At 46.9% G+C, this 26000-nt stretch overlaps 1 protein-coding gene across 4 annotated transcripts in view; it reads right to left on the reverse strand.

The window, feature by feature from the left end:
• Nucleotides 1–26000, reverse strand: part of MSI2 (musashi RNA binding protein 2) — a 430970-nt gene that overhangs the window by 280951 nt on the left and 124019 nt on the right. For all 4 annotated transcript variants that reach the window (XM_025361542.1, XM_025361540.1, XM_025361543.1 and 1 more), the window contains one exon: nucleotides 3018–3110. In XM_025361542.1, the coding sequence (XP_025217327.1) occupies nucleotides 3018–3110 (93 nt within the window). The remainder of the gene's footprint in view (nucleotides 1–3017; nucleotides 3111–26000) is intronic.

Consider the following 26000-nt stretch of genomic DNA (forward strand, 5'->3'; position numbering starts at 1 on the left):
CCTCCCTGGCCCTGACTGTCTACCTTCACCAAATGGACTGGATGATACCAGTATCTGTTGCACAGGTAAAAAGAGGTGATGAATGTCCAGGTCCCCAGCACTCCGGGGCACACTAAAGGGCACAATATCTTCCTGTCCTTTGCCTCCTGCCCACCCTCAGTCCATCTTGGGGACTGATCAGCAGTGGGAACAGGGCGGAGAGTTCAGATGCTGTTATCAGACAAGCCTGGAGGGGGAGTCCACACCCAGCTCTACCTCCTGGAGGGCTGTGACCCTGAGTCCAAGAGACAATCCCACCAAGACCCCACTTAACAGTCTGCAACATGGGGAATACCACTATCAGCCCCCCAGAGAAAAATTAAATGAGATAATGTGAATAAATGGCCTGGCCTAGTATCCCACACTTTGCACTCACTATAAATAATAAAATTACATCTCATTAAATTGCAGTCGGTTAAAGATAGTCCGAAACAATTTCACACAGTTAGAAATGTGTGTCCACAGGGGTGTGCACATGTGTGTGAATATACTTCAAGCAAGTGTGTGTGCACGCGCGCACACATTCATTCTGTTTCCTGCAACGAGAATATAAAGTACCAAAGGGGAGACGCAGTCTGTCAATTTACTTGTTACCTCCTTTCACAACCACTGGATTTACTCACTGTACTGCTCCCAAGGCCCAGCAGCAGAGTCTCCCTGACTTTGATCATTCTGGATTCAAATACGTTACGCCAGAATCCTGAGAGGTGGTGAGTCCTGCCCAAGGGGACACATACAGTAACACCAGCCACCAGCCAAATGAGAAATAAGCTATTCTGAAGACAGACACAAATAATGCACAGAGCCTATGTATGAGAAAAAAAGCTACTAAAATATGAGCATTGAAGAGCATTATGACTTTGACACATTCAAAAGCCTCCTTAGTCTTTTAATAAAACACTTGGTAAGTCTGCACATCCCGCCACAGTCCACAAACATTACTGCAAAATTAACTGGGCAGCTTCAGACCCGGCGAGTGCCATGCCAGGGAAGATGGTTTGTGACTGCTTCTCAGACAAAAGGACAACTGTTCTAAGGGCAGCAATGGTGGCCACTGTGGGCATGGCCAAAGCTTGCAGTATATCTTACTGCAGGCATACTGGGTCACAATGACAAGTGTTAATGAAAAACAACAGAGAGAGAAACAGAAATAGAGAAAGGAAGAAAGAGAGAGAGAGAAAGAAACCAAGGGTTGGGGACGTGCAGAGATGTGCTATGTGTTGGCAAGTAGAAGCCTGTTTGGAATACTCTAAAAGCCCATCTGGGCAGCACCGACTTTCCTGACACAAATAGGCCCATGAGATTCCAAGGCAGGTTATGGCTCGAAAAAGAAATCCCACTTCAAGTTTGCAAACACTACCCCTGGACTTGTTTTAAAAGCAGAAAGATACCAAACAGGGCTCATCCTCCAGAGCTTTCCATTATGCAAGCCGGACCTGTCTCGTTTAATTATTTCCAATCCCTCTCCCTAGGCAGGGTGGGGCTGGGTGATGGACAAATCCCCCTTACTGCTTTAAATCAGTCTGGAAGAGAGAAGTGCTGTAACGTACACAGTCATCAACACACTTGGCTATTCTTTAGACCCAGCCAGAAGGAATCCATCCCCAGCGGACAATACCGGAAAGGGCCATGGGGGAGGCCTTTTCAAAACCAACCTGGAAGGGCAGCTCAGAGTCACTCAGAATGCAAGGCTGGGCTGGAGGAAGCTGGCTTTCTCTTGGTTGCACGATCTCTTATCCAGGCAGAAATTAATACCAGAGACAAGAACATCTCCATGTTGAGGCTGAATAAAGGTCATGGCCCTCATCCCAGAGAGTAGTTCACAAAGGTCACACCTGGGGACAGGGTCATAGCTGCCCATCACCCTGGGCAAACCAACAGCACAGAACCTTCAGCCTGGCCAGTGGGCGGCTGTGCCTTTGTACCCACGGCAAACACGACAGCCATAGTGGGAGGAACAAGTGACGGAGCTTAGCAAGGGCACCATGTCTTCTCAGGACGCCTCAGCAGCTCTCTCCCACGTCAGCCCTGCAGCAGGGAAGACCTAGACCTGTGCAGGAGGGGACTGTTCCAGACCTGGGCTCCCACGCAATGTCCACAATTACTCAAAGATGCAGGACGCAGCCTCCTTGAACCTGCCGTTTCCACAGGAGCCAGAGGAGGGTGGTATACACAAAAGCCAACAAGGGTCAGCCCTACTAAGGCAACAGGGCCGTCTAAGGAATGTGTCATCCTCAGCAAGAACCCACTCTCAAGGCACCATCTCCCTTCACCCACTAGAAAGAGGCCAAATTAAACACATCACCCATGGTGACATGTCCTATCTGTCCTGTCTGACTCTCTCTATCATACACACACCTTCTCACACTCCGTTTCCTGGCTGCTGGGGGCTCTTGGGTTGGTCCCAGTCTGTTCCAGAAGCAGAACCCAGGGGATAATTTTACTGCTGTCTCCGCAGACATTCAAGTCAGAGAATGCTGACAGGTACAGGCCTCGCATCTTTTCCAAGTCTCCTTGGGCATTTGACAGGGGAGGGTTCAGCTGCAAAGGGCCCCAGGGAGTCTCAGCTCTCAATGCATTTTCCAAACAGGCACAGAAGGGAGAAGCCCAGCACCAACCTGCCGGCCTCTAGCAGCTTCTGTGGGAGCTCCTGCCCTGCAAGTCACAGCCCCACATCCCTCCCCAGCCATTGTTACCACCAGCTCCCAGCCCAGGCCCCACGTGGCAGCAAACGCCAACAAAACTGCTCTAAAAGGCCACTCTGTCTGCTCCTGCCAGCACGTGGGACATCACACCAAATGCAAGCCAGACCCTTCCACCTCAGCTTCTGCTGAATTTCACTTAAATCATGATGGCCAGGTTCAAGGACAAGGTTCTTGAGGACACAGCTGTAGCAGGGGCGGGGGCCACGGCAGCCTCTTCTTAGGACTGATGAGACTACTTCTGGCATCTGCCATCCAACCCCATCCAGCGCTTACCTTGCCAAACTGCTCGAAATATTGCTTTACATCTTCCACTACTGTGTTCGCAGATAACCCGCCTACAAATATTTTCTTTGTTCTTGTGACCATCTGCAAGAAATGACAAGAGAAAGGCATGGGTTAACCAGGTTATCTAAAGCAGTGCTCAAGAGGCTGCTGAAAGAAACCGCTTTCCACATTTCTCTAGGAAGGCAATTTTAGATATATTCAAGCTGCACGACGCGGGCGTTTAGATGTCTAAGGATGCTAGAGACAGTCACTCTGCATATCTCAGGCATTCAGATGGCAACCTAAAAGTTTGAGTTTCATACAGACACAGAGACTTCAGAACCTCATTGGCCACAACACACAACTTCATTCTGATGGACTAGCAAAAAGAGAAAAATCACATGTCAAGCTATTTTAAAGCTAAGAGACGTGAATAAAACAGACCTAAATGCATAAAAACTGCTGCCCAGAAACTATCCACAAAACCTGTCAATAAGAAATGCACATGATTCAAAACTACGCGCAGACTGTCTACGCTGAGCTGTTTGAGTTAGGTGCTGGTATACGTCTGCAACCAACACAGACGCTGACCTCGCAGCCTGAGGACCACCCTGCAAGCTCTGTCCAGGATTCCTCCTCTTGATTTCCTGTGATTCACCCTGATTCACCCTGCACCCAGTCAAGCCCAGCTAATCCCCAGATCCCTACACCTTTGTTCCTGCAGGTCCTTCTCCTTGGAGTGCCTCTCCACTACTACACCTAACTACGGCAAATTGTAACCTTCCTCCAGGAACCAGCACATTTCTCCAAAACTCAAAATAGTTATTTATCATTCCAGCCAGGAGCTAGTCCACCCTTTTCTGAAACCTCCTAACAGTGCCTCTATATCCCTGTCTTAGCACTCACTGCTCTCCACCTTGTGTGAAGTTACTTCCTCCTCCAGACAATAAGCTCTTGACTCCTCTACAAATCCTCCACCAGGCCAGGCACAGCATCAGGCACATAGAAGCCAACACTGAGTGTTGTGTGGATGCACGTGTGAAAAAAATGTGGCCACATTTCCGAATACCACCAGCTTCAAAGCCAAAGGAGTAGGAAGCTCAATGACATGAACTGCTCAGAGTGGGAACCAAAATCTTACATATAGGAGCCAAAAATCAAGAAAATAAATTTCTTTCTTTCTAAAGATTGAGTTTAGGCTATGTGCCATTTTATTTTTACTGTCACAATAAAAAAAAAAAAAGGAGGATGACATTAACTGTTCAGAGTGGGAAGACAAAATCTTACACGCAGGAACCCAAATCAAGAAAATAAATTTCATTCTAAAGACTGAGTGTAGGCTATGTGCCATTTTAGTTTTATGGTCACAATACAAAATTGTAGAATTTGATGGGTGAGGGTCTGACCAGTTTGTTGGCATATAATCAACACACAATGTCATCTGTGTCTACTGCAACTCGATGTGATGTAGGATGCTGAAGCACAGGAGCCATGGCTGCCTGGGTCAGTCATCACGGAGGCTCCTGGCACATCCGCTGAGTGAATGAGTGAACCAACCCACCTCAACAGGAGCCTGAGGTGAGTGATACCAGGGGGCACAGTGGTTACTGGCAGACTGTGCTGTAGGGTATTGGAAATTCAGCTCCTGGGTCTAACTCTGGGTGTGACCCTGGGCAGGACTCGCTTCCTCCTAGGTATGAGTTTTCTGCAGCATGAGATGCTGGGCCAGGGCTCCAAGGTCCCACCTAATGCCCAATTCCAATGAATCCATGAGCATCATAGCCATGATGTAGAGAGGCTGGCAGACTTCAGGGAGCTCTTGCTTTAGCTTAGTAGCTCCCACAGAAGACACAGGCCACCACAGCCTGCTGGTTGACTCCAAACTTAAATATCCTTGTCACGGACCTTCCATAGAGGACGTTGTTCTAACAACTCAGTATACCACCTACTCCCTACTTCCTCCTACCTATTAGAATGAAGCAGTGGCTTGCTCATGTTTTTAAAGCTGGGATTGACTGTTTTTTCACCTCTTTTCAGATGAATGAGGGATTAGATGAGATAGTGCACGTGAAAAACTCTATGAAGATCCTACCACTGTGCACAGCACTGAGCTCCAAGTACCTCTCATGACCTGATAGGCCTCTTATGCTCACTCATTATTGTCCATCTCCCTTCTCACCCATTCCTTAAGTCTCCCTGGTAAATCAAGGTCACTTGAATGGCAAAATTCCATCAAGCCCTTTCCAGATATAAATCTCTCCCTACACTCATGAATCACCAAATTTTACTAAGCTAACTTTCCTAATGTATTCATTCAACAGATACATTAAGTGCAAGGTGCTGGAGCTTACATTCTAATAGAATGTGGAATGTAATCCACTATAAAACGAAGATATAATGATTAGCCTACCATACAAGGTTCCTGTTAGGAGTAAATTAAGTAACATACGCCCAAGTGTCTAGCAGGGCACTGTGTAGTCGCTAAATAAATGGCCACTGTAACTGAATCCAAAGTCAGTTACTAGATTCATCTGTCAAGCTCAGAACTAAACACACAGCGAAAAGACACATTACACAAAAATGTGCCTTTGAAAGGGCATCTCTTACTGCCCTAATGTCTTCCACTATAATTTCAAAAACACTTTCCTGCATCTCTACGTGCTTTTAGATGGGCAAAGATTCCCAACAGTTTAATTGTAGATTTTTCATTCCTTTTTTTCCCTTACCCCAGCCAAGTAATTAAATGTCTGTAAAGAAACACTCATGTGATCTACCAACATGTACTAGAGTTCTCAACTTGAAGAAACTCTAGAGAGCCATACTATAACCTGAACCCCACGGTCTCATTTATACACTGTTGAGAGTCGGGCGGGTATACAGCAGTCCTGTCTATATTCCAAACGTTCATGTGGACCCAGAGAATTCAACAAACAACATGTCTTCATTCCAAATAACAGAAGTCAACAGATTGTTCATTCCCCAGTAACTGGTGAAACGAAAATATCTCTTCGTACACCCTCCACCGTTGCCTTATAGCCATAAACCTGCCTAGGCAGAGCCCTAAACATGGAGGCAGCCATCCAGCTATAAATCTACACAGTCCCCAAAAAGCCTTTAAAATACTTTTTTTAAAAAAAGAAGGATGAGAAATTCCAGGTCCCAGACAATGCACCAAAATGTCCAAGTAACTAAAACATCCCCCTCCTCAGCAAACACTGAAAGAAACTGTTTTAATCAAAACCTTCCAAATGTGAAAAGGCCAGTGGAAACATGGGCAACCCTTGGTTAGCTGCTCACCAGTGTCTCGGCTTTAGGAGAAGGGAGCACAGCTGCAGGGGCGACAGGGCTGTGCGCAGTGACCTCTCCCGCCAGGGGCATGCTGGGGGAAATGGAAGGGATTTACTTTGAGAATCCTGCCAGCATGACTGCCAAATGCACTGTGGCCTGCTCCACAATTTGCATTCTGGTGAGGGACATGGGAGGCAGAGGACCCCAGAGTCACACATTCTTCTCTCGGTTTCCTTGCCATCTCCATGGCTACTGAGGAGGGCAGGAAGGGGATGAGGCTGGGATGTTGTGTCCTGACTCTCTGTGGGACTAAATGGAGGTCCTCGAATTCCCATCAATACTATGCAAGGTTTCTATGGACACATGAGGGTGCACGCACATGTATATGCACATGCATGGGTGTGTGTTTGGATCAACTCCAGTCCCACTCCTTGAGTCTTGGCCTCTATTTGCCTAAGGAATCATTCAGTATCCCCGTAACTTTAACCCTGGATACAGTGAGCTGGACAAGGTTCCTAGGACCCCGGGCTCTATATTCCTTTTGGGTTATTAAAAAAAAAAATCCTCTTTACCCACTGAAGACAGAGCCACCTGTTTTCCTCCTATGATCAGCCCTTCAGGTAGCTGTTTCCTAGCCTGCAGCCTTAACACCAGTAGAGTACCCATACAGGGTACAAGGAAGCAGCCACTGCATCCCAAAATGCTCAGATGGCCCCACTCAGCTCCACAGTGAACCGAGATGGAGAGCCACCCATCTGTTTCAGGGAGCTCAGTCCAAAATCCATTAGGAAACTGATCTTAAATTTCCTTTGCTTAGAGCTTCTAGTGGAGAGGTTGCAGATGACATTTGGGTATGTGAGTGCTTCCCACCATTAGAGACACCAGATACCTACCCGACAGCCTTGCACCATATGGGGACAGCCCCCTCTCCCAGCAGGCACCCCTCCTTTTATGGTTTAAGGTGTCACTCTGGGAAGCAGGAGGTGTGCACGTGTGCGTGTGCGCGCTCTTGCCCGTGTGCACAAAGGGCAGTGGGGAGTGTTCAGGCTCTCACAAATCATTGCTGGAAAGTTCCGCATCTAGACCTGTAATTTAACTAAACACCGCTGCTCTCCACATACCCCTTGGCTCCATAAAGAAAACCCCAGCACCCATTCCAGTTCGGAAAATTGCTGTTTACACGTAAGAACTGGCCAAAGCCAGTACTAACCAGAGCTGCAAAGAGCACTCCACCTCCCTGCCTCTAAACAGAGAGCTGGCTTTTTAAGTTTAAAAAATTCCCTTTAAAAAAATGTGTTTCCATCAGAAATGGCCACTAGAAACGGGGCCACTGTTTGTATTTTTATAAAATAGGATAAAGCAAATGGGGTGCGTGTGTGTGTATGTGTGTGTGTGTGTGTTGTGTGTGCTGTGTGTGTTTTGTGTGTGTGTTGAAGGCAGAGTGGGGTAAGGGGAGGTTAGAAAAGAGAAACTACTTTTAAAAATGAGATTAAAGGGAAAACTTAATTCCAACAGCACTGGCCTAAAGATATTCGTTATCACACAAGGAAAACAAAAACAAAACAAACACCAAAAAAACACAAATATTTCTTAATCCGAACAAATACATGAAAAGGCAGGAAATGGCTCTGGAGAGCCTTAAATGAGTATGAGAGAGGCCCACAGAAATTAAATCAGCTCTGGCTATTATCATGTTCCTTAAAAGAGTTCAAATTTCCCATGATGAAAAAATGTAAGCCATCTTCACTCCCCAAGAACACAAGCTTGTCTACAGATGATGCCTCATCTGTGGGAACCCCAAGGTGGAGAAAGCCCAGGAAAGGTGTTAAAATGCTAGCAGTGGGTAGGATGCTGCAAACCTTCTAGTTCATCCTCCCCACTGTGCAGATGGAAAAGTCAAGTCCCAGTGAGATGACTCGTGTGCTAGTTAAAGGCAAGGCAGCTAGTTAGGAGGACAGCTTTCCCAGGCTCAGACAAGCGCTCTGTCTGTTACCCCATCCTGTCCAGTGACACTGAAGAACGAAAGTGCTCAAAACATTCAGAATCCAGGATGAAATCCTATGTATCTGCCAATATGGCAGTCTTCTCCCATCAGTCTGCATTTGAGAATTAAGTCCAATCTTTGCATGGCAGACCCTCAAGCAGGGCTGCCTGAGATCACAGAACTCCTAAACTCCAAGGCTCCATTCCCCAAGGTGTTTCATTTAAGGGACCTGCCCTCTAAAATCCCTACTTCTCCCCATATTTTTTCCATCCTGCCTCACCCTCACAACTGCCAATACTACCATTCTTGCCACCACCAACTCCACCACCATCATCCTCGGGGCCACCCTCCTGCCACCTTCATCACTACCATAACTACTATCACCATCACATCTGAATCCAGTGGCAAACTTACTTAGCTTGCAAAATCAGAACACAGTTCAGGTACTGGGGCATCTTCTCCAAGTGTTTCAAGGATCACATGTGGAAAAGAGACTGGGGTGGATCAAATAGAGTCCCTCCAAAATTCATGTCCATCCAGAATTTCAGAAAGTGACCTTATGTGGAAACAGGGTCTTTACAGATGTAATTAGTTAAGAATTTTGAGACGAAGTCATCCTGGACATAGGGTAAGCCCTAAATCCAATAACGGGTGTCCTTCCAAGAAGAGGACAAACAGACACAGAAAGAAGGTGGCCATGTGCAGATGAAGGCAGAGCCTCGAGTGACGGGTCTGCAAACCAAGAATTGCTGGCCACCAGTGGAAGCCAGGAGAGAGGTATGGGACAGTTTTTCCCACAGAGCCCCCACAGGGAACCAGTCCTGCTGACACCTTGATTTCAGACTTCTGGACTCCTGAACTATAATAGACTATATTTCTATTTCTTCTTCCTTTTTTTTTTTTTTTGTTTCTTTTTGAGACGGACTCTTCCTCTGTCGCCCAGGCCCAGGCTGGAGTGCAGTAGCGCGATCTCAGCTCACTGCAAGCTCTGCCTCCCGGGTTCATGCCATTCTCCTGCCTCAGCCTCCCAAGTAGCTGGGACTACAGGCGTCCGCCACCACACCCGCCTAATTTTTTGTATTTTTAGTAGAGACGGGGTTTCAGCGTGTTAGCCAGGATGGTCTTGATCTCCTGACCTCGTGATCCTCCCACCTCGACCTCCCAAAGTGCTGGGATTACAGGCATAAGCCACTCCACCTGGCCTACTTCTAGTTCTTAAACCAATCAGTGTGTGGTAATTTGTTACAGCTGTCCCACAAAACTAATACAGAGATCTATCTGGGATAAGCCCAAGGACACCAGTGCCTTGACCTCACCTTTTTTTGGTGACAGCAGAGCCAGAGTCCACATGCAAACTCTATCAATTATGGAGGAGGAAGGCATCACACCCACCCAAACAAGGCAAGTCACCGGCAGAGGCCACGGGGAGTACATCTCTGCCTTAAATGGTCAAATGACACCTGTCTTGAGGTGAGGAATGGGAAGGACAAGGCCACCTGTAAGGAGAAGCAACCCAAAAGTGACACGAGGATTCAAGTTCCTCTGATAAAACACATGATGAAAGTAAGGCCAGGGTTTATATAAGGGCAGGCTCCTGCCTAATAAAATCTGAGCTATTGAGATATGCTTTTCCCCTATGGAAAAGCCCTTTTCCTGGTGTCTGCTTCCATGCCTAGAATTCTCTGCCCTCACTATAGATCATCTGTGGGCCAGGCCTGAGCTATGCCTTTCCCATGAGGTGCCTGACTTAGTCCTTATGTCAATCTTGCGACAGGTCCCAGCCACTCTTCCACAGATAAGGAAACCAAGGCTCAGAAATGTTAAGCATCCAAAATCAAACAGCACTATGGAGTGACAAATGGAGAATCCAAATCTTGCCCTTCCTATCCACTGCTCTAACACCTTCATTTGCTACTGTGTCATCTTCTTTCTTTCCATAAGAAAAACACAATTGGAAAAAGGGGAAGATTGAGGGCACCATGAGGAGCAGGTATGTCTTCACCTTTTCTAATTTTGCAGCAAAGATGCAAAAATGACAAACCAGATCTTCCTGGTGAAAATTTAAAATGGTACAGCTACTTTGAGAACAGTCTGGCAGCTCCACAAATGATTAAACATAGCGTTACCAGGCTGGGCATGGTGGCTCCCACCTGTAATCCCAGCACTTTGGGAGGCCAAGGCAGGTGGATCACCTGAGGTCAGGAGTTTGAGAACAGCCCAGCCAACATGGCAAAACCCCATCTCTACTAAAACTACAAACGTTAGCTGGGCATGGTGGTGCATGTCTGTAATCCCAGCTACTCAGGAGGCTGAGGCAGGAGAATCACTTGAACCCGGGAGGCGGAGGTTACAGCGAGCCAAGATCGCACCATTGCACTCCAGCCTGGGTGACAAGAGTGAAACTACATCTCAAAAATAAAAAATAAATAAATAAATGAATATAGCATTACCATATGATCCAGCAATTCTGCTCCTTAGTATATGCCCAAGATAAATTAAAACCTATGTCCACCCAAAAACTTTTATACAAGTGTTCATGGCAGCAATAGCCAAAAAATGGAACAACCCAAATATCCATCAACAGACAAATGGATAAACAAAATGTGGTACATCCATAAATAGAATATTATTCAACTGTAAAAAGGAATGAGGTACTGAGACATGCTGCAGCATGGATGAACCTCAAAAGCGTTATGCCAAGTGAAAGCAGCAAGACACAGAACACCACATATCACAGGCTGGGTATCCCTTATCTGAAATGCTTGGAACCAGAAGTGTTCCAGATTTCAAATGTTTTTGGATTTTGGAATATTTGCATTATACTCAATAGTTCAGCATCTCTAATTCAAAAATCCAGAATCTGAAATGCTCCAATGAGCATTTCCCTTGAGCACCATGACAGCACTCAAAATGTTTCAGATTTTTAAGCATTCTGGATTTTGGATTTTCAGATTAGGGATCTTCAACCTGTATTTGATTCCATCCTTATGAAAGTCCATAATAGGGAAATCTATAGAGACAGGTAAATTAGTGGTTGCACAGAGCTGGGGGACAGGAAGGGAGTGATGGCTAAAGGGTATGTGGTTTCTTTTTGAGGTAATAAAAACGCTCTAAAATTGACTGTGGTGATGGGTGCACATATCTGTAAATATACTAAAATCTATTGAATTGCACCATTTTAAATGAATGAATTATATAGTATTTGAATTATATCTAAATAAAGCTGTCAAAAAAATGACAGGCCAGAGAGATCCCTAAGCCAAGAGTCTGAATGCAAAAATGACTTAAAATAAACCCACGTGTCCAAGAAAGTGTGCCTGCCCACCATTCCCACCGCTTCATCCCTCATCTAATTCCACAGGCCTCAGGTCACCCACAGTTGACCACCGGAAAAAGGTATAACAATATTTGACGTTGCTGATTGCTAAAATTAATTTAACTTCAGAGGAAACTAATTACAAATATAACCCCAAATGTTTCTCCAAGCTCTCCCTCCCTGTATATAGCTATTAGCCAGAGAGCACCAGGGTTCAAGCTACAATTTGGCATTCCCTCTAAATAGCCTTAAAATTGGAAGGAAAAAAATAGCCCTTGTCTATATGGAGCTGGAATATAATTTCCACACAATTATACAACATAGGGCACAACGTTACCTCTGATTAAAACAACAGAAACTCACCTACAGGAGAATGTGATCTTGTAATGAAATGATCAGGATGCTTCAGCTGGGGGCTGAGGTTCCCCACCCTCATCTCAGAGCTCTCTACCTGGCTTCCTCCCAGGCTAATTTAAAAAATACTACTTCCTCTTATCCTAGGGAAAAAGCCACAGCCACAGGGGTGACCTGTCCACAGATTAGTATCAGAGAGTAATATCCTAAACAGTAGCACTGAGCCCTATTGGGGACTGGGGGAGGTAACAGACAAAAGTAGAGAGATGAGGGCTGCCTTGGAAAGCACAGGAAATTAAGGATCATGATCCCTGCATCAACCACTGTGGAGCGAGGTGGCTGGCGAGCTGTCATTGGGATCCCAGGCATCCAGGCTGCTCTGCGTCCCCAGGCAGTTTCTCCATCACTCTATCCCTCTGGGAACCCGTGCCCCCAGTGCTCACCACAGGGCGATTCAGACCCACTATAGGGAAGACCCCAAAGACTTTCTCAAGTGTTTGAATGATTACCAATACACTGATGCAATTAAAACCCATAATCTTTTACAACAGTGGTATTAAGCAAAATTAAGAAACCTTCACTGTCGTTGAATCTGCGAGGAAGTCGTGCATTTCTGCATAACAAAAGAGGCCCCTCTAAAGCCCCAGCATGGGAAAGGCAGTCAAAGCAGATTCTTAATAAACCTCAGAAAGAGCGGGGAAAGAAAGAGCCAGACGGGATGGCGGGGCTGGTATGAACTCAGTCTTTTCCATCTGTGCCTGTCACTCCAGCAGCGGGAGCCCGAGTCGCCCACCCAGGGTGGAATTCTTCTGAAGATGCATAGATGACTCACGGTGAGGGGCAGGGCCCTAGAAATGATGGCATGACGGTCTCAGGGCCCCATGACTAAAGCACAGGCCCAAGGTCATTCTGCCTACAGAAATGATACAAATACAACAATAATAGGAAGTTTGCATTTTCAAGCACATCTGTGTATACTGAGACATGCTAAATAACTGACCCTGGTTTCTCAGATGAGGTTGGGTCAAGTCTCTTAACAGTTCTGAGCCTCACTTTCTCCGTTCTGTAAAACAGGCCTAGGACCCTGGCTGAAATAACACAAGCTGAAACAACAAATGTGAAATTGTAACCCTGAGAACACCATCCACACAAGGGTTCTGTCTCCTCCAGCGCAAACCTTTCTCCCAGCTTCTCCTCCTGGCTGGAATCTCCTCAGTGCCTATTTCCAGGCTGAGAAATGCCTGAGGCTCTTCACACCGGCTGTGCTCAGGGTAAAAGAAGCCATACCACGTCCAGGCTGCAGGATTTAGTAACACACAACCTTGGTGATAAGCTCAGAGCTCCCCAATTGCTCTTTTCCCAAAACATTTCTGTTTATCTCGATAGCAACTACCAGGGAAAATGGTTTCTACACAAAAGTTGAGCATCTCAAAGTTCCCTGTAAACAGAAGTAAACAGCCACCCGCTGACCTATCATCTTGGGGAACCTCTGAGTCCTTCACCATGACATTTGGGAAATATCACAGACAGGCTGAGAAACCATGTTAGTAGGAAGGGCCAAGACTACAGACCCTCGGATACACGACAACTTAAGGAAAACCAAGCTTCAGAGGGAAGCCAGACCAAGAGAGGATTTCCAGAGCCCATCCCTCCAGTAAACTGGGAGTCACCTGCCACTACAAGGCCTGTTCTCATCAGCAACAATCTGACCTGCTCTTCTTAGGAGAGAATGTATAAAAACTTTGCTGGTAGGCAGGTTCTAAAGCCACGTTAACCCCATCCCCCAAACCCTCCAGTTGATTTCATGAAAAGAACAAATGGCGGCCTCAACCCTTAGCCTTGATTACCTTCATTACCATATTTCAGATGTACATGGCAATCAGTTTCTGATGAGCAAGTTTTACCTAATCCACACACTGCCACTCCTGTAGTGCAGAGGTTTTCAATTCTGGCTGCACATTCGCATGGCCTTGGTGCAGGGGTGGGGGTCGTTAAAACTTACTGATACCTGGGCCCCACCCTCAGGGATCTCATTAGTTCAAGGCGAGGCCTGGGCATCAGTATTTTTAAACACTCCGCAGAACATTCTAATATGCAGCCAGAGCTCTGTAAGAAGCTGCTTCTGCCATCTAAAGGGAAAAATGGCAAGGATGGAGGCCTCAACAAAAGCCAAGTTTTTTGAGACAGGGTCTCGCTCTGTCGCCCAGGCCAGAGGCCAGTGGCATGATTATAGCTCGCTGCAGCCTTAACTCCTGAGCTCCAGTAATCCTCCCATCTCAGCCTCCTGAGCAGAAGAGACTACAAGCACACACCACCACATCTGGCTTTTTTTTTTTTTTTTTCTTCGTAAAGACAGGGTCTGGCTATGTTACCCAGGCTGGTCTCCAGCTCCTGGCTTCAAGTGATCCTCCTGCCTCAGCCTCCCAAAGGGCTGGGATTACAGGATTAAACCACCATGCCCGGCCTTCAGATTCTTTTTCATTAAAACCCTCCCTGAGCACGAGGGGTGAAGAGCCACAGAAGAGGAGAAGGAGCTGGGATTTGAACGAGAAACTGCTGGGCTTGAGTCCTAGCTGGGTAATTTTAGGCAAACTATGCGTCAAGTGGGGGCAATACCTATATGTCACAGAGCTGCTGTAAGCATCAAATTATTTTACTGCACCTGGCACACCGTAGGTGTTGAAAAAAGGTTTCCCGAGTCCTGAGAAAGACCAAGAGGGTAAGAAAAGAAACGGCAGCGGAGTGTCTCCAGTGGCAAGCCATGTTCATTAATCCACTCTCTCATCAAACCTGTTGTGAGGACCCACTATGTGCCAAGCACTGCATGAGACCTCATCTCTGCTCCAAAGATGCTTACATTCAAGTAAGAGCCTGTGTTATTTCTAGCACGGTAGAGCTGTAAGAGCACAGGGCTGGGCATGACCTGCAGCTTAAAGGTTAGCAGGGGAGAGCCAGGAAGAAAAGGGAGAAGGGCCTATGGAGCCTGTCTGGCAGAAGGACTGTTAGTGGTCCCAAAAGACTGCAGCACAAGACATTGTGGGATGCAAGGAGGATAGGCCAGGCCCAACGGGAAGGCTGAATCTCTGTGGGGTTTAAACAGGAAAGTGACTTTTCAATCCAGCTATTGAAAAGAAGAGCAGGGGGGCCGGGCGCAGTGGCTCACGCCTGTAATCCCAGCACTTTGGGAGGCTGAGGTGGGTGGATCATAAGGTCAAGAGTTTGAGACCAGCCTGGCCAATATGGTGAAACCCTGTCTCTACTAAAAATACAAAAATCAGCTGGGTGTGGTAGCGCATGCCTATGGTCCCAGCTACTTGGGAGGCTGAGGCAGAAGAATTGCTTGAATCTGGGAGGCGGAGGTTGCAGTGAGCTGAGATCGCGCCACTGCACTCCAGCCTGGGTGACAAAGTGAGACTCCGTATCAAAAAAAAAAGAAGAAGAAGAAGAGCAGGGGCCAGGCACGGTAGCTCACACCTGTAATCTCAGCACTCTGGGAGACTGAGGCAGGTGGATCACTTGAGATCAGGAGTTTGAGACCAGCCTGGCCAACACGGTGAAACCCCATCTCTACTAAAAATACAAAAATTAGCCAGGCATGGTGGTACACATCTGTAATCCCAGCTACTCGGGAGGCTGAGGCATGAGAATCGCTTGAACCCAGGAGGCAGAGGTTGCAGTGAGCCAAGCTGGCACCATTGCACTCCAGCCTGGGTGACAAAGCGAGACATCTCCAAAAAAGAAAAAAGAAGAGCAGGGCCACCGGGTGAGGAGGCTGGGTGATCTTAACACTTAGATGTTGACAAGGAAGTGGAGAAAAAGGTATGAACCAGGAGCAAGACACCTGGACAGCAGTCCTAAGCAACCCACATGCGGGCTGGGATTAGCTCCCCCACCAGCAGGTCCCTTCTTGCCCAGCTATTCTACTGTTCCAGAAACACCCCAGGAGCAGGAAAGCAAGTGGGGGCAGGTGGGGAAGCGATAAGCACATTGCACCCTGGGCACAGTGGTCTTTGGAAACACACTCAGCCATCTGTTAAGTCATAAATTATACCTATCAAGAAAAAAAGTCAAATTCCCCCCAGCACAGATATGCTGATCTGGCCCCTTCCATCCTCCACAAGTAACTTCCTTTGAGGGAAAAGGGGGAAACCCAAAGAAGGGCTTGTAGTAAAAGAGAGAGGCCAAAATCATCATGAGCAAGTCTCTCTGCCTTTTATTGAATATCTCACCCTCTAAAGATGGAAGATGATTTTTCTAAACCCAGGAGGGCCATAGAGGCTGAAAAGAGCACCAGATTTGAAGATTTTGGAATGGGAAGGCCAGGTTCCAATCCCAGTGCCCTGAGCAGGCTGAAAGATAGAGTGGAAAGAGGACAAACTCAGGCAACCCGATTCTGTCATGCATTTTACTAGGTGATCACTACAAGTGACTAAGCTTCTCTAAACTTGTCGCTTCTTCTACAAAATGGGAGTAAAAGAGATAACACACGAAACATGCTTATTTGGAATGGACTGGAATGACAGGTACACAATTAAGTCCCTCTTCCCCCTCCCCATCACCTTCCCTTCCCCACTAGTGACTTCACCTCTGTCTGTTCATCTGTGAATGGGGATCAAACCTTCCCTGCCTGCTTTACAGGCCAAACAACAGAAGGAAAAGCACTTGGAAAAGTCACGACACACACTCTGTAAATTAAATACTAATTATTATGAATTCTACTACCCTTGATTTCTCAGACACCACCCTGAATCAATCCATCTCCAGCCCATCAACTTCCAATGGTTAGAGATGCTCCAGCAAAAATGATATGCTATCTCAGCACAAGGCAGTGTCTCTATCTGCCTTAACCTAGGTAGCTCCTGTAAAGAGTAACAGACTGTTGCACATTAGGAAGATCACTCTCTATGAGATAAAGCTGGCCATGCCTCGGAGGTAATATTTCTCTGCTGCACCGATATCCTAATCCATCCGTGCTCTCCACATGCCAGGAACATATTTCTATAAATCCTCACATAAAAGAAAACTTATTTTCCAGAGGGATAAACAGAAGAGAAAACGAAACAACAGTCGCAGCAAAAATATCACCAATCAAACAGAACTCAGTCCGCCAGGAACTTTACTAAATGTGTAGTGTTACAGATGTTTCATAGCCATGATGTCTGTTCTATTTAAAACGCTTGCACTAGGCCAACCAAACAATGAAAAAGAAAAAAGGAAAAGATATATTCCCCAATGCACCCAACCCAGCTAACTGGTCTGGGCTGGCTGTTTATTGAGGCAAAGAGGCAACTGGGGACCTGTAGCTGTCGGCCAGAACATGGAGGGCTCATTTTGTAGTTCACCCTGGAGGGCTGTCAAATCAGACACATGGCCCAGCAAATGCCACGTGGCTGTCTCTGAAGGGCACTTCTGCCTGGAAGCCCAGGGTCTTCTAAGGGGAAATTGCCCTGCACCTGGCAAGCACTTAACAAAATCTGGTTCCCTTCCCTCTAGGAAGAAAAATCTGTACTGTTAAACCTCATTTGTCCAACAACACTTAATCATTCCCTCCACAAACATTTGTTGAGTGTCTGCCACATACAAGGTACTGGGCTAGGGACTCATAGTCAAATCAGCTGCCATCAGGATGCCCCTCAGAAAGTGTGCTTCATAAGGGAGGGCTGTGGTCAATGCACCCTCCAGTATGGAAGCTTCAGAAGGGAGGGCCGTGGTCAATGCACCCTCCAGCATGGAAGCTTCAGAAGGGAGGGCCATGGTCAATGTCCCCTCCAGCATGGAAGCTTCAGAAGGGAGGGTCGTGGTCAATGCACCCTCCAGCATGGAAGCTTCAGAAGGGAAGGCCACGGTCAATGTACCCTCCAGAATGGAAGCTTCAGAAGGGAGGGCCATGGTCAATGTCCCCTCTAGCATGGAAGCTTCAGAAGAGAGGGCCGTGGTCAGTATCCCCTCCAGAATTGAAGCTTCAGAAGGGAGGGCCGTGGTCAATGTCCCCTCTAGCATGGAAGCTTCAGAAGGGAGGGCCATGGTCAATGTCCCCTCCAGAATGGAAGCTTCAGAAGGGAGGGTCGTGGTCAATGTCCCCTCCAGAACAGTAGTTTCAGAAGGGAGGGCTGTGGTCAATGTCCCCTCCAGCATGAAAGCTTCAGAAGGGAGGGCCGTGGTCAATATCCCCTCCAGCATGGAAGCTTCAGAAGGGAGGACCATGGTCAATGCACCCTCCAGAATGGAAGCTTCAGAAGAGTCGTGGTCAATATACCCTCTAGAATGGAAGTTAAGGACTTGCATCTGTTTGGTGCACCCCTGTATTCCTAGTGCCTAAAAGAATGCCTAGCACATGGTACGCATTCAATAAATATGGGTTGGACAAATGCAGGATGAATGTTCCCTGCTCTGAATTACTCTGTGGATATTCTAGGTTCCTGGACACCCTACTTGTTTTCTCTCTTTCCCCTCAGGTAATCCCAAACACTCCGTGCTGCTAAGCTGGGCACAAGCACTAAGAAGATAAAAGCCTTTGTTCCTACAAAGAACAGCTGGCCAAAGTTCTGTTCAGCAGCCACTGAGGACCCAAGCAGAAAGTGCCACAATCAGAAGATGATGTTAGAAGATGAAGTTAGAACATCAGAAGATAAAGTTAGATGAAGTCAGAGAAACCCTTCCAGGCTACTTGGACACGTACAGCTGGTGATTCGGTAGGGGCATCTTTATATATAAAAAAAGACCATTGGTGAGTCTTAACAAGAAATCAGTCAAAAAAGGGGCAAGTAAAATAGGGAAGGGCCAGAAACCACCGGCATTCATAGATTCTAAGACAATTTCCATTGCCTGTACTACCTACCCCGATTGATTCCAATCGACATCAACCATTAATGAGCACCTAACTGCAGTGGGATCCCAAACTGCATGATTTTGTTCTGTGCCTTGAAGATCTCCCAGAGGCCTAACACACACCATGGCATGGGTGTGCAAAAGAGACAGGCATAATAAAATGGTTACCCGAAGCTGCTAAATTTGAGGAACACAACACAGCAACAATAACTATAACACAGAAGTCAGGCCAGTCAGGGAAATATGATGAACTCTGTCAGCAGAGTCAGGGCAGGTTTGAAAGAGGAGATGCTTGGCTAGGGTTTGAAATGATGAGCAGCAGGAGTTTTTTGTTTGTTTGTTTTTTGTTTTTTGAGACAGAGTTCTGCTCTTGTTGCCCAGGGTGGGGTGCAATGACACTATCTCAGCTCACTGCAACCTCCAACTCCTGGGTTCAAGTGATTGTCCTGCCTCAGCCTCCCGAGTAGCTGGGATTACAGGCATGTGCCACCAGGCCTGACTGATTTTTTGTATTTTTAGTAGAGATGGGATTTCACCATGTTGGCCAGGCTGGTCTCAAATGAGCAGGAGCTTTTCAGGAAGACAAGAGAGAAGGGCAGACAGAATCACAGCAGCATAGAATATCATTGCTTGTTTCAGGCACTAAACTTTTGGATTGCTAGACATCAAGTGAAAATGAGGGTCTGAGGGGAGATGAGGATGGAGACATGAAAAAGGGTTATATCACAAGGAGTCTTGCAGACCACAACAAAGAAGATTGGACTTCATCCTGTAGACAAAGGGTAACCATTTTAAGCTGGGGAATAACATAACCAGCTTTGGGTTTTAGATAGGTTATTCTGTAGAGGATGGATCTGAGAGGTTGAAAATAGAGCCTATAACGACAGTTAGGAGCTTATCATAATAGTTCAAGATGAAGGGACCCCGAACTAAAGCAAGAATCATTTGCATAACAAAGAGGGAAAAGATTTAAAAGAGTGTAGGAGACAAAATTATCAGGATCGGGTAAATGGCCAAAGGCAGAAAGGAGGGAGAGGGAGGGGTCTTGAGTTTACTGGGTGGCTGATGGTGGTGTCACCAATTGAGATAGGCGATGCAGAAGCAGCAGGCTTGCAGAGGAAAGATAAATGTGTTCACTTGGAGTATGTTAAATTTTCAGTGTCTATAGGACAATCTGTGTATCTGCTCTGGAACTCAAGAGAAAGATCAGACTAAATTCACCAATGTCTAGTGGCCACTGAAATCATGGGAGTGGATGCGATGATGGGGTAGAGTAAAAGCAAGGACAAGAACAGTTTCAGGAGTAAGCCAGCATCTTTTGGAAACCCAAAGCACCACCCCACTGAACTACGGGAGGAGCAAGAAAAACCGCTTTGCCAATTGTGGCACATCGTTCCTTGGTCTCTGTCCCTCCCCTTGAGTCTGAGGGAGCTTCTGACTACTTCAACCAACAGAGGACAGCAGAAGGGATGAACATGAATTTCAATGCTGAGTCATAAAAAGATGCTGCAGCTTCCAGCTTGTTCACTGAACACTTACACTCAGAACCCTGAGCCACCAAGCAAGAAGTCACACTCCTCTGAAGCCGCCATATTGTAAGGAAGCCCAACCACATAGACAGACCACATGTAGGAGCTCCATTCTTTGAATCATCCCAGTTCAGGAGCCAAACATATGAGTGAACAAGCCTTCAGATAATTCCAGCCCCTTGCTATCATGTCTCCCCTTGATTTCAAGTCTTCCCACCTGAAGTCCTACACAGGGTGAAAAAGAAACCAGCTGTCCCTGCTATGTCCCATCCAAATTTCTGACCTGAGACTCCAAGAGCATAATCAAATGGTTACCTGAAGCTGCTAAATTTGAAGGTAATTTGTTCCACAGCAACAATAACTATAACACAGAAGTTAGACCGTTTCAAACAGAAAGGAAGGGTCAAAGGTTTTCAATATCACAAAGATGTTTAGTAGGATGAAGAGTCAGTTTTCAGTTTCACTGGATCCAGATCTCAGCCACACACTTTCCATGATGGATCTGGGTGCTTGCTGGGCCAGCAGTCTACCTGCAGCTATCAGCAAACTCTGAACTGCCATGTGAGCAACTATCCCAGACAGGCCCACGGGTGCACCAAGCCGTGGACTGACTTGGCAGTTCCTGGTTAGTTGTAAGTATTCATTGGGGGTAAACCTCACTGCTGATGGCAGCTGGCATTGAAAGATTTATCCATAAATATGATAACCACCTCCAAAGCACACCACCATATGCTTGTCATGGTCAACTCTGCCTTTAGAAAGGTAGGAGTCTAAAATGTCAGTTTTTTCTGGGTAGAAATGATTTCTATTTTATTATTTTATTTTTTTAGATGGACTCTTGCTCTGTTGCCCAAGTTGGAGTGCAGTGACGCAATCTTGGCTCACTGCAACCTCCGCCTCCTGGGTTCAAGCGATTCTCCTGCCTCAGCCTCCCAAGTAGCTGGGATGACAGGCACGCACTGCCACGCCTCGCTGATTCTTTTTTATATTTTTAGTAGAGACAGGGTTTCACCACATTGGCCAGGCTGGTCTCGAACTCCTGACCTCAGGTGATCCGCCCACCTCGGCCTCCGAAAATGCTGGGATTAGAGGCATGAGCCACTGCACCCAGCCTAGAAATGGTTTTTATATCTATTAACATTGTAAATGTCAGTAGTTCCAAACAGCCACCTTGAAGCAAGCTGATGGGCTATGTATTTTTAAGAGGCCTTTCTTGCCCTTGCCAAAGGCCCTCTTCCTTTTCCTAGGCAAAATCTGAATTCTTAAAACTTAGGACACATCTAAAACTATGATAATGTTGTATAGTTGTTCTCCAAGTGGCATCTATGGCTCAGGACAACTCATTTCCTGTCCAGCCATTAAGTCTCTGGGTCTCTGTCCTTGCTGGGAAATGAAGCATTCCTCTCTCTGGCCACAGATCCTGTTTTATAAACCTGCTTGGTCCTCCACCCTGTTCCTGCTGTTCACAGGCCCTTTCTTCCCCAAACCTTCTCTGTGTCCCAAAGTGAATCCAGGGCAAATGAACATGTTCAAACACAGGGACTGAGCCACCTGGGACATAGCAGAGTACTCAGTCTACACAAAGAGACGCCTAGAAATAGAATAAGATCCAATGGTACAATTACCCAAAGAAGAGACCTGATCTTACTAGACTTTTGCTTTCTCAAAATCTCATCGTAAGGAATGTGGCTTAGTTTTAACTGTCCTTTAATAAAAACAATTTCTGAGCAGCTACTTGGAATGAATCCCTATGGGAAGAACAGAAGTAATAACTGGGACCACTGGCCTCATGGTGGAGGGGGTAGTGTTTTCATCAGGGAGGCAGGATATCTGCACAGACATCAAAAACTGCCAGCAGGCTTTTCTAGCCCTTTGTTACCAGATTCCCAACTAACATTGAAGCTTCATCTTCCTGTTCTGTCTACCCTCTATGCTCCAGCCACATGTCTCTGACCATCGCTCACACTTCCACACCCCAGACCTTCATTCAAACGGTTCCCCCACCCAGGAATATCCTCCCACCTGTCTTTACCTCCTATCATGATTCTCAGACCCTCAAGTCTTGGTCCAAATGTCTGTGCTCAAATGTCATCGTCTCTACTAGGCTTTCCTTGACTACCCTATTGAAAACTTCAATTCCACCCACACCTCAGCACTCCCTAGACCTTCTCCCGGCCTCTCATCTTCTAGCACATTCTATAATTTGCTTGTTTTATTTCTCATCTGTCCCCCTCCTACCAGAAAGGAAGCTTTCTGGTCAGGAATTTTGTCTGTTTTGTCCACAGATGTATTCCCAGTACCTGGGCCATTCAGTGGCATGCAATAAATATTTGCTGGATGAATGAATGACCATCCTAAAGCATCTCCCCAACACCCCTCAGTCACATACACTATTCTTTTCTCTACACCTGCACAGGATGTAAACTATTCCTGAATAGTGGCATTTCATTTCATTCTGCTTCCTATTATCACTAAGTATTTACCCATTAGGTTTAAGTTCCTTGAAGGCAGAGACCATGTCTTTTCATCTTTGCATCCCCCCAAAGCACTGGTGGTGCTCAGGTATATAGTCTATTGAATTTAACTTAAAAATCAAATTGCGTGGAAAATAGGCAAAGAATGCACAAGCTCACATGACTCTCTACCTAAGTGATTTCTCAAGTCTTTTCTTGTGAGCAGAGCACAGTGCCAGGGCCTCTGAAAATACAAAGATAAGCAAGATGCACACGGAATAGCACCAGCCACACAAGGCTACTGAAGTTAAATTGTAAATTAATTAAAATGAAGTGCCATTAGCAATTCAGTTCATGGTCACCCTAGCCACATTTCAAGTGCTCCATGCCCACTTGCATTAGGATGAGCATTTCCTCTATCACAGAAAGTTCTATAGGACAGCAGTGACACTGACAGTCTTGCCCTCAATATGTAACTTGCTACTGGGGCATACAGGACAGGAACAAGAAGGACTGGGGGAACAATAAGGTAACAGATCCTAAAACAACCAGCAGAGGCCATAGGGCTGGGAGGAGGAAGGCTCACTGCCTTGGGGAGGGAAGAAAGCAGAAGAGGCTTCAAGGAAGGGGAGATATTTGAGATGGCCCATTTAAAAATGGGTGGGTTTGGCCAGGCACGGAGGCTCATGCCTGTGATCCCAGCACTCTGTGAGGCCGAGACAGGCAGATCACTTGAATCCAGGAGTTCAAGACCAGCCTGGGCAACATGGTGAAACCCCATCTCTAAAAAAAATTCAAAAATCAGCCAGGTGTGGTGGTACACCTGTAGTCCCAGCTACTTGGGAGGCTGAGGTGGGAGGATCGTTTGAGTTCAGGAGGTTGAGGCTGCAGTGAGCCATGATAATGCCACTGCCCTCCAGCCTGGGCAACAGAGTGAGACCCAATCTCAAAATAAAAATTGAAAAGTAAATGGGTGGGGTTTTCCAGGCAAAAGAAAGGGAGGTCAGGTCAAGGAAGAGCCACTGGTGTGGGAGCTGGGGGGTATGTGTAAGATGGGGGTCGGGGGGAGCCAGAATTCCAGGCCAGGACTGCTGTGGACCCCCTGAGAAACTGGATGGGGGAGCACAGACGACCACCAGAGAGAAAGCCAGAAGGATAACTCGATGCCGAGATCTCCATGGGTAACAGGGACATCAGCACACACAGAAGCGAGAGAAGGGACCACCTGGTGGTGTCAGGTATAGGACGAGCCAACTACTTTGGCCTTGGTGCTGGAGGAGTAACAGATGTCCAAATTCAAAGCACCCAGGTGCTCACAAAAACAGAATGCCCCTGCCCTCCTAGACTGTTAGTATCTAGAAGGCAAACCCACACCCACCTGGTTGGTTGGGGGTGGGGTCTGAAGGACTAACCCTTTAGGCCAGCACATTTCACCAAGGAATGTCTCAAGACCTCACTTTGAATAAATTCCAGTGGGCGCTTATAGGCCCCCCAGCTTGTCCCCGCTTCACTCTTCCTGTTAGGAAGCCAGAACGATGGGGGCCTTCCAAGTTTCTAACTTGCTGACAAGCACCGCTCCTAATCAAAATGAAAGTCTGGGCGGCTCTGCCTCAGAAGCCGCCGCTTAGAAACCCAGGGGCACACGCTCTGTTCAAGTTCAGCAGGCCTGCCTTCCACAGTCCCGCCCAGGCCGCCCGCTGAGGGTTAAAGACTTGATTTATGCACACTCTGGGGGCTCAGCATGGACCGATTCCAGACGTGGAACGGGGCCTTAACCAGGTGCTTAAGATGCAGGGCACAACGTGGTTAATGCTATTGTAGGTGGCTCCACAAAGACGAGGGTGCGTTTCAGCGAACAGCTAATAATAAGAGCAGGAAGAGGGGAGAGGTGGAGAAAGTCATCCTGGCATTGGCTGGGGTTCATCCTCCTCCCACCCCCTAGCACGGGCACCTCTGTGACAACTTGCTTCTATCTCCAATTAGCCTATTTTCAGCAGCCGATACCCAATATGCTAGGCTTTCTATTCAAGAGCCTTTATCTAACATGCACATACTTGGCAGAAAAGAAAAAGGAAAAGAAAAAAAAAAAAGAAAGAAAGAAAAGAAAGGATTTCTAAAGTGACCAGACCAAAAAACAAAGAGAAGTTGGGAGGGGTGGGGAGTCACCGTATTCGAGAACAAAGAAAACTCTGGAAACCCCTGGAAGAGCTCTGCCTGCCTCTTCCTATTAAACAATCAAGAGCTGACCGGGTGCTGAACGCGTAGCCACTGAGGAGGGTTAAGAGGGCGAGGGGCCACTCCAGGGGCCCCATTTCTCTCCCCACAGCGTCCAGCAGGCCTCTTATCGCCAGCCTGCAGGACAGTGGGGGCCTCTGCCTGTTTCAAGAGGGGACTGTGGTGAGAGGTAAAAGGGAGGAGAAGCCAATCCGAGAAGTAACTTCCTGATGGCCGACAGCTGACATTCTTAACTGAACACAGGATATGCCAAGAAAGTATCAGGCCTGGCTTTTCTCTCCCTGATAGATGACAAAGCAAAAAAAAAAAGAAGAAGAAAACGAAAAAACAACCGCGGCCACACACATCTCATAAATCACGACTTTTATTGAAGGCTTCGCCACATAATAGCAACAGTCAAATTGAATAAAGACACCCTTCCATAAAGTACCAGTGAGAGACCACATCTCCCCCAGCCCAGGGTGGGTGGGAGGGAAAACTCAACCCTGACTCAGAGAAGGGTTTGGGGAAAGCAGATCGAGTAGTAGAGACAGGTGGTGCTTTTTTTTTTTTTTTTTTTTTTTAGGTTTTTCTCAAAACACGGAGATTTGGCAGCCAAGAGAAGTGGGGTGAGCTGAGAGCAGGGCCACACGAAATCAAAACAAATGCATGAGGGAGGATGTCAGGGTTTTGTTCCTGAAGGGTCCGGGGGTGGGTGAGTTTGATGAGGGGATGGACAGTGAAACAACAACTTCCAATGGGTCTGCAAAACACAGCAAAAGAGCAAAAAGGAATGGACCCAGATAGGCGACTGAACCCCATCAGAGGACTGCAGACCCCAGGCGCAGGCTGACGGCTCACATATGACATAAACTCAGCCACCTAGCACAGGTAGCATTTTGGGCCCATGTCGCTGTGAGAAGAATGCAGCTTCCACTCATTTACTGTCCCAGTCATTCCACATCTGGTGCAGAGTCACAGAGGGATATTCAGTTTGGGGCAAGGCCTTCCTCATGGGTGGCTGAT

Source organism: Theropithecus gelada, chromosome 16 (assembly GCF_003255815.1).
Source record: "Theropithecus gelada isolate Dixy chromosome 16, Tgel_1.0, whole genome shotgun sequence".
Lineage (NCBI taxonomy): Eukaryota > Metazoa > Chordata > Mammalia > Primates > Cercopithecidae > Theropithecus > Theropithecus gelada.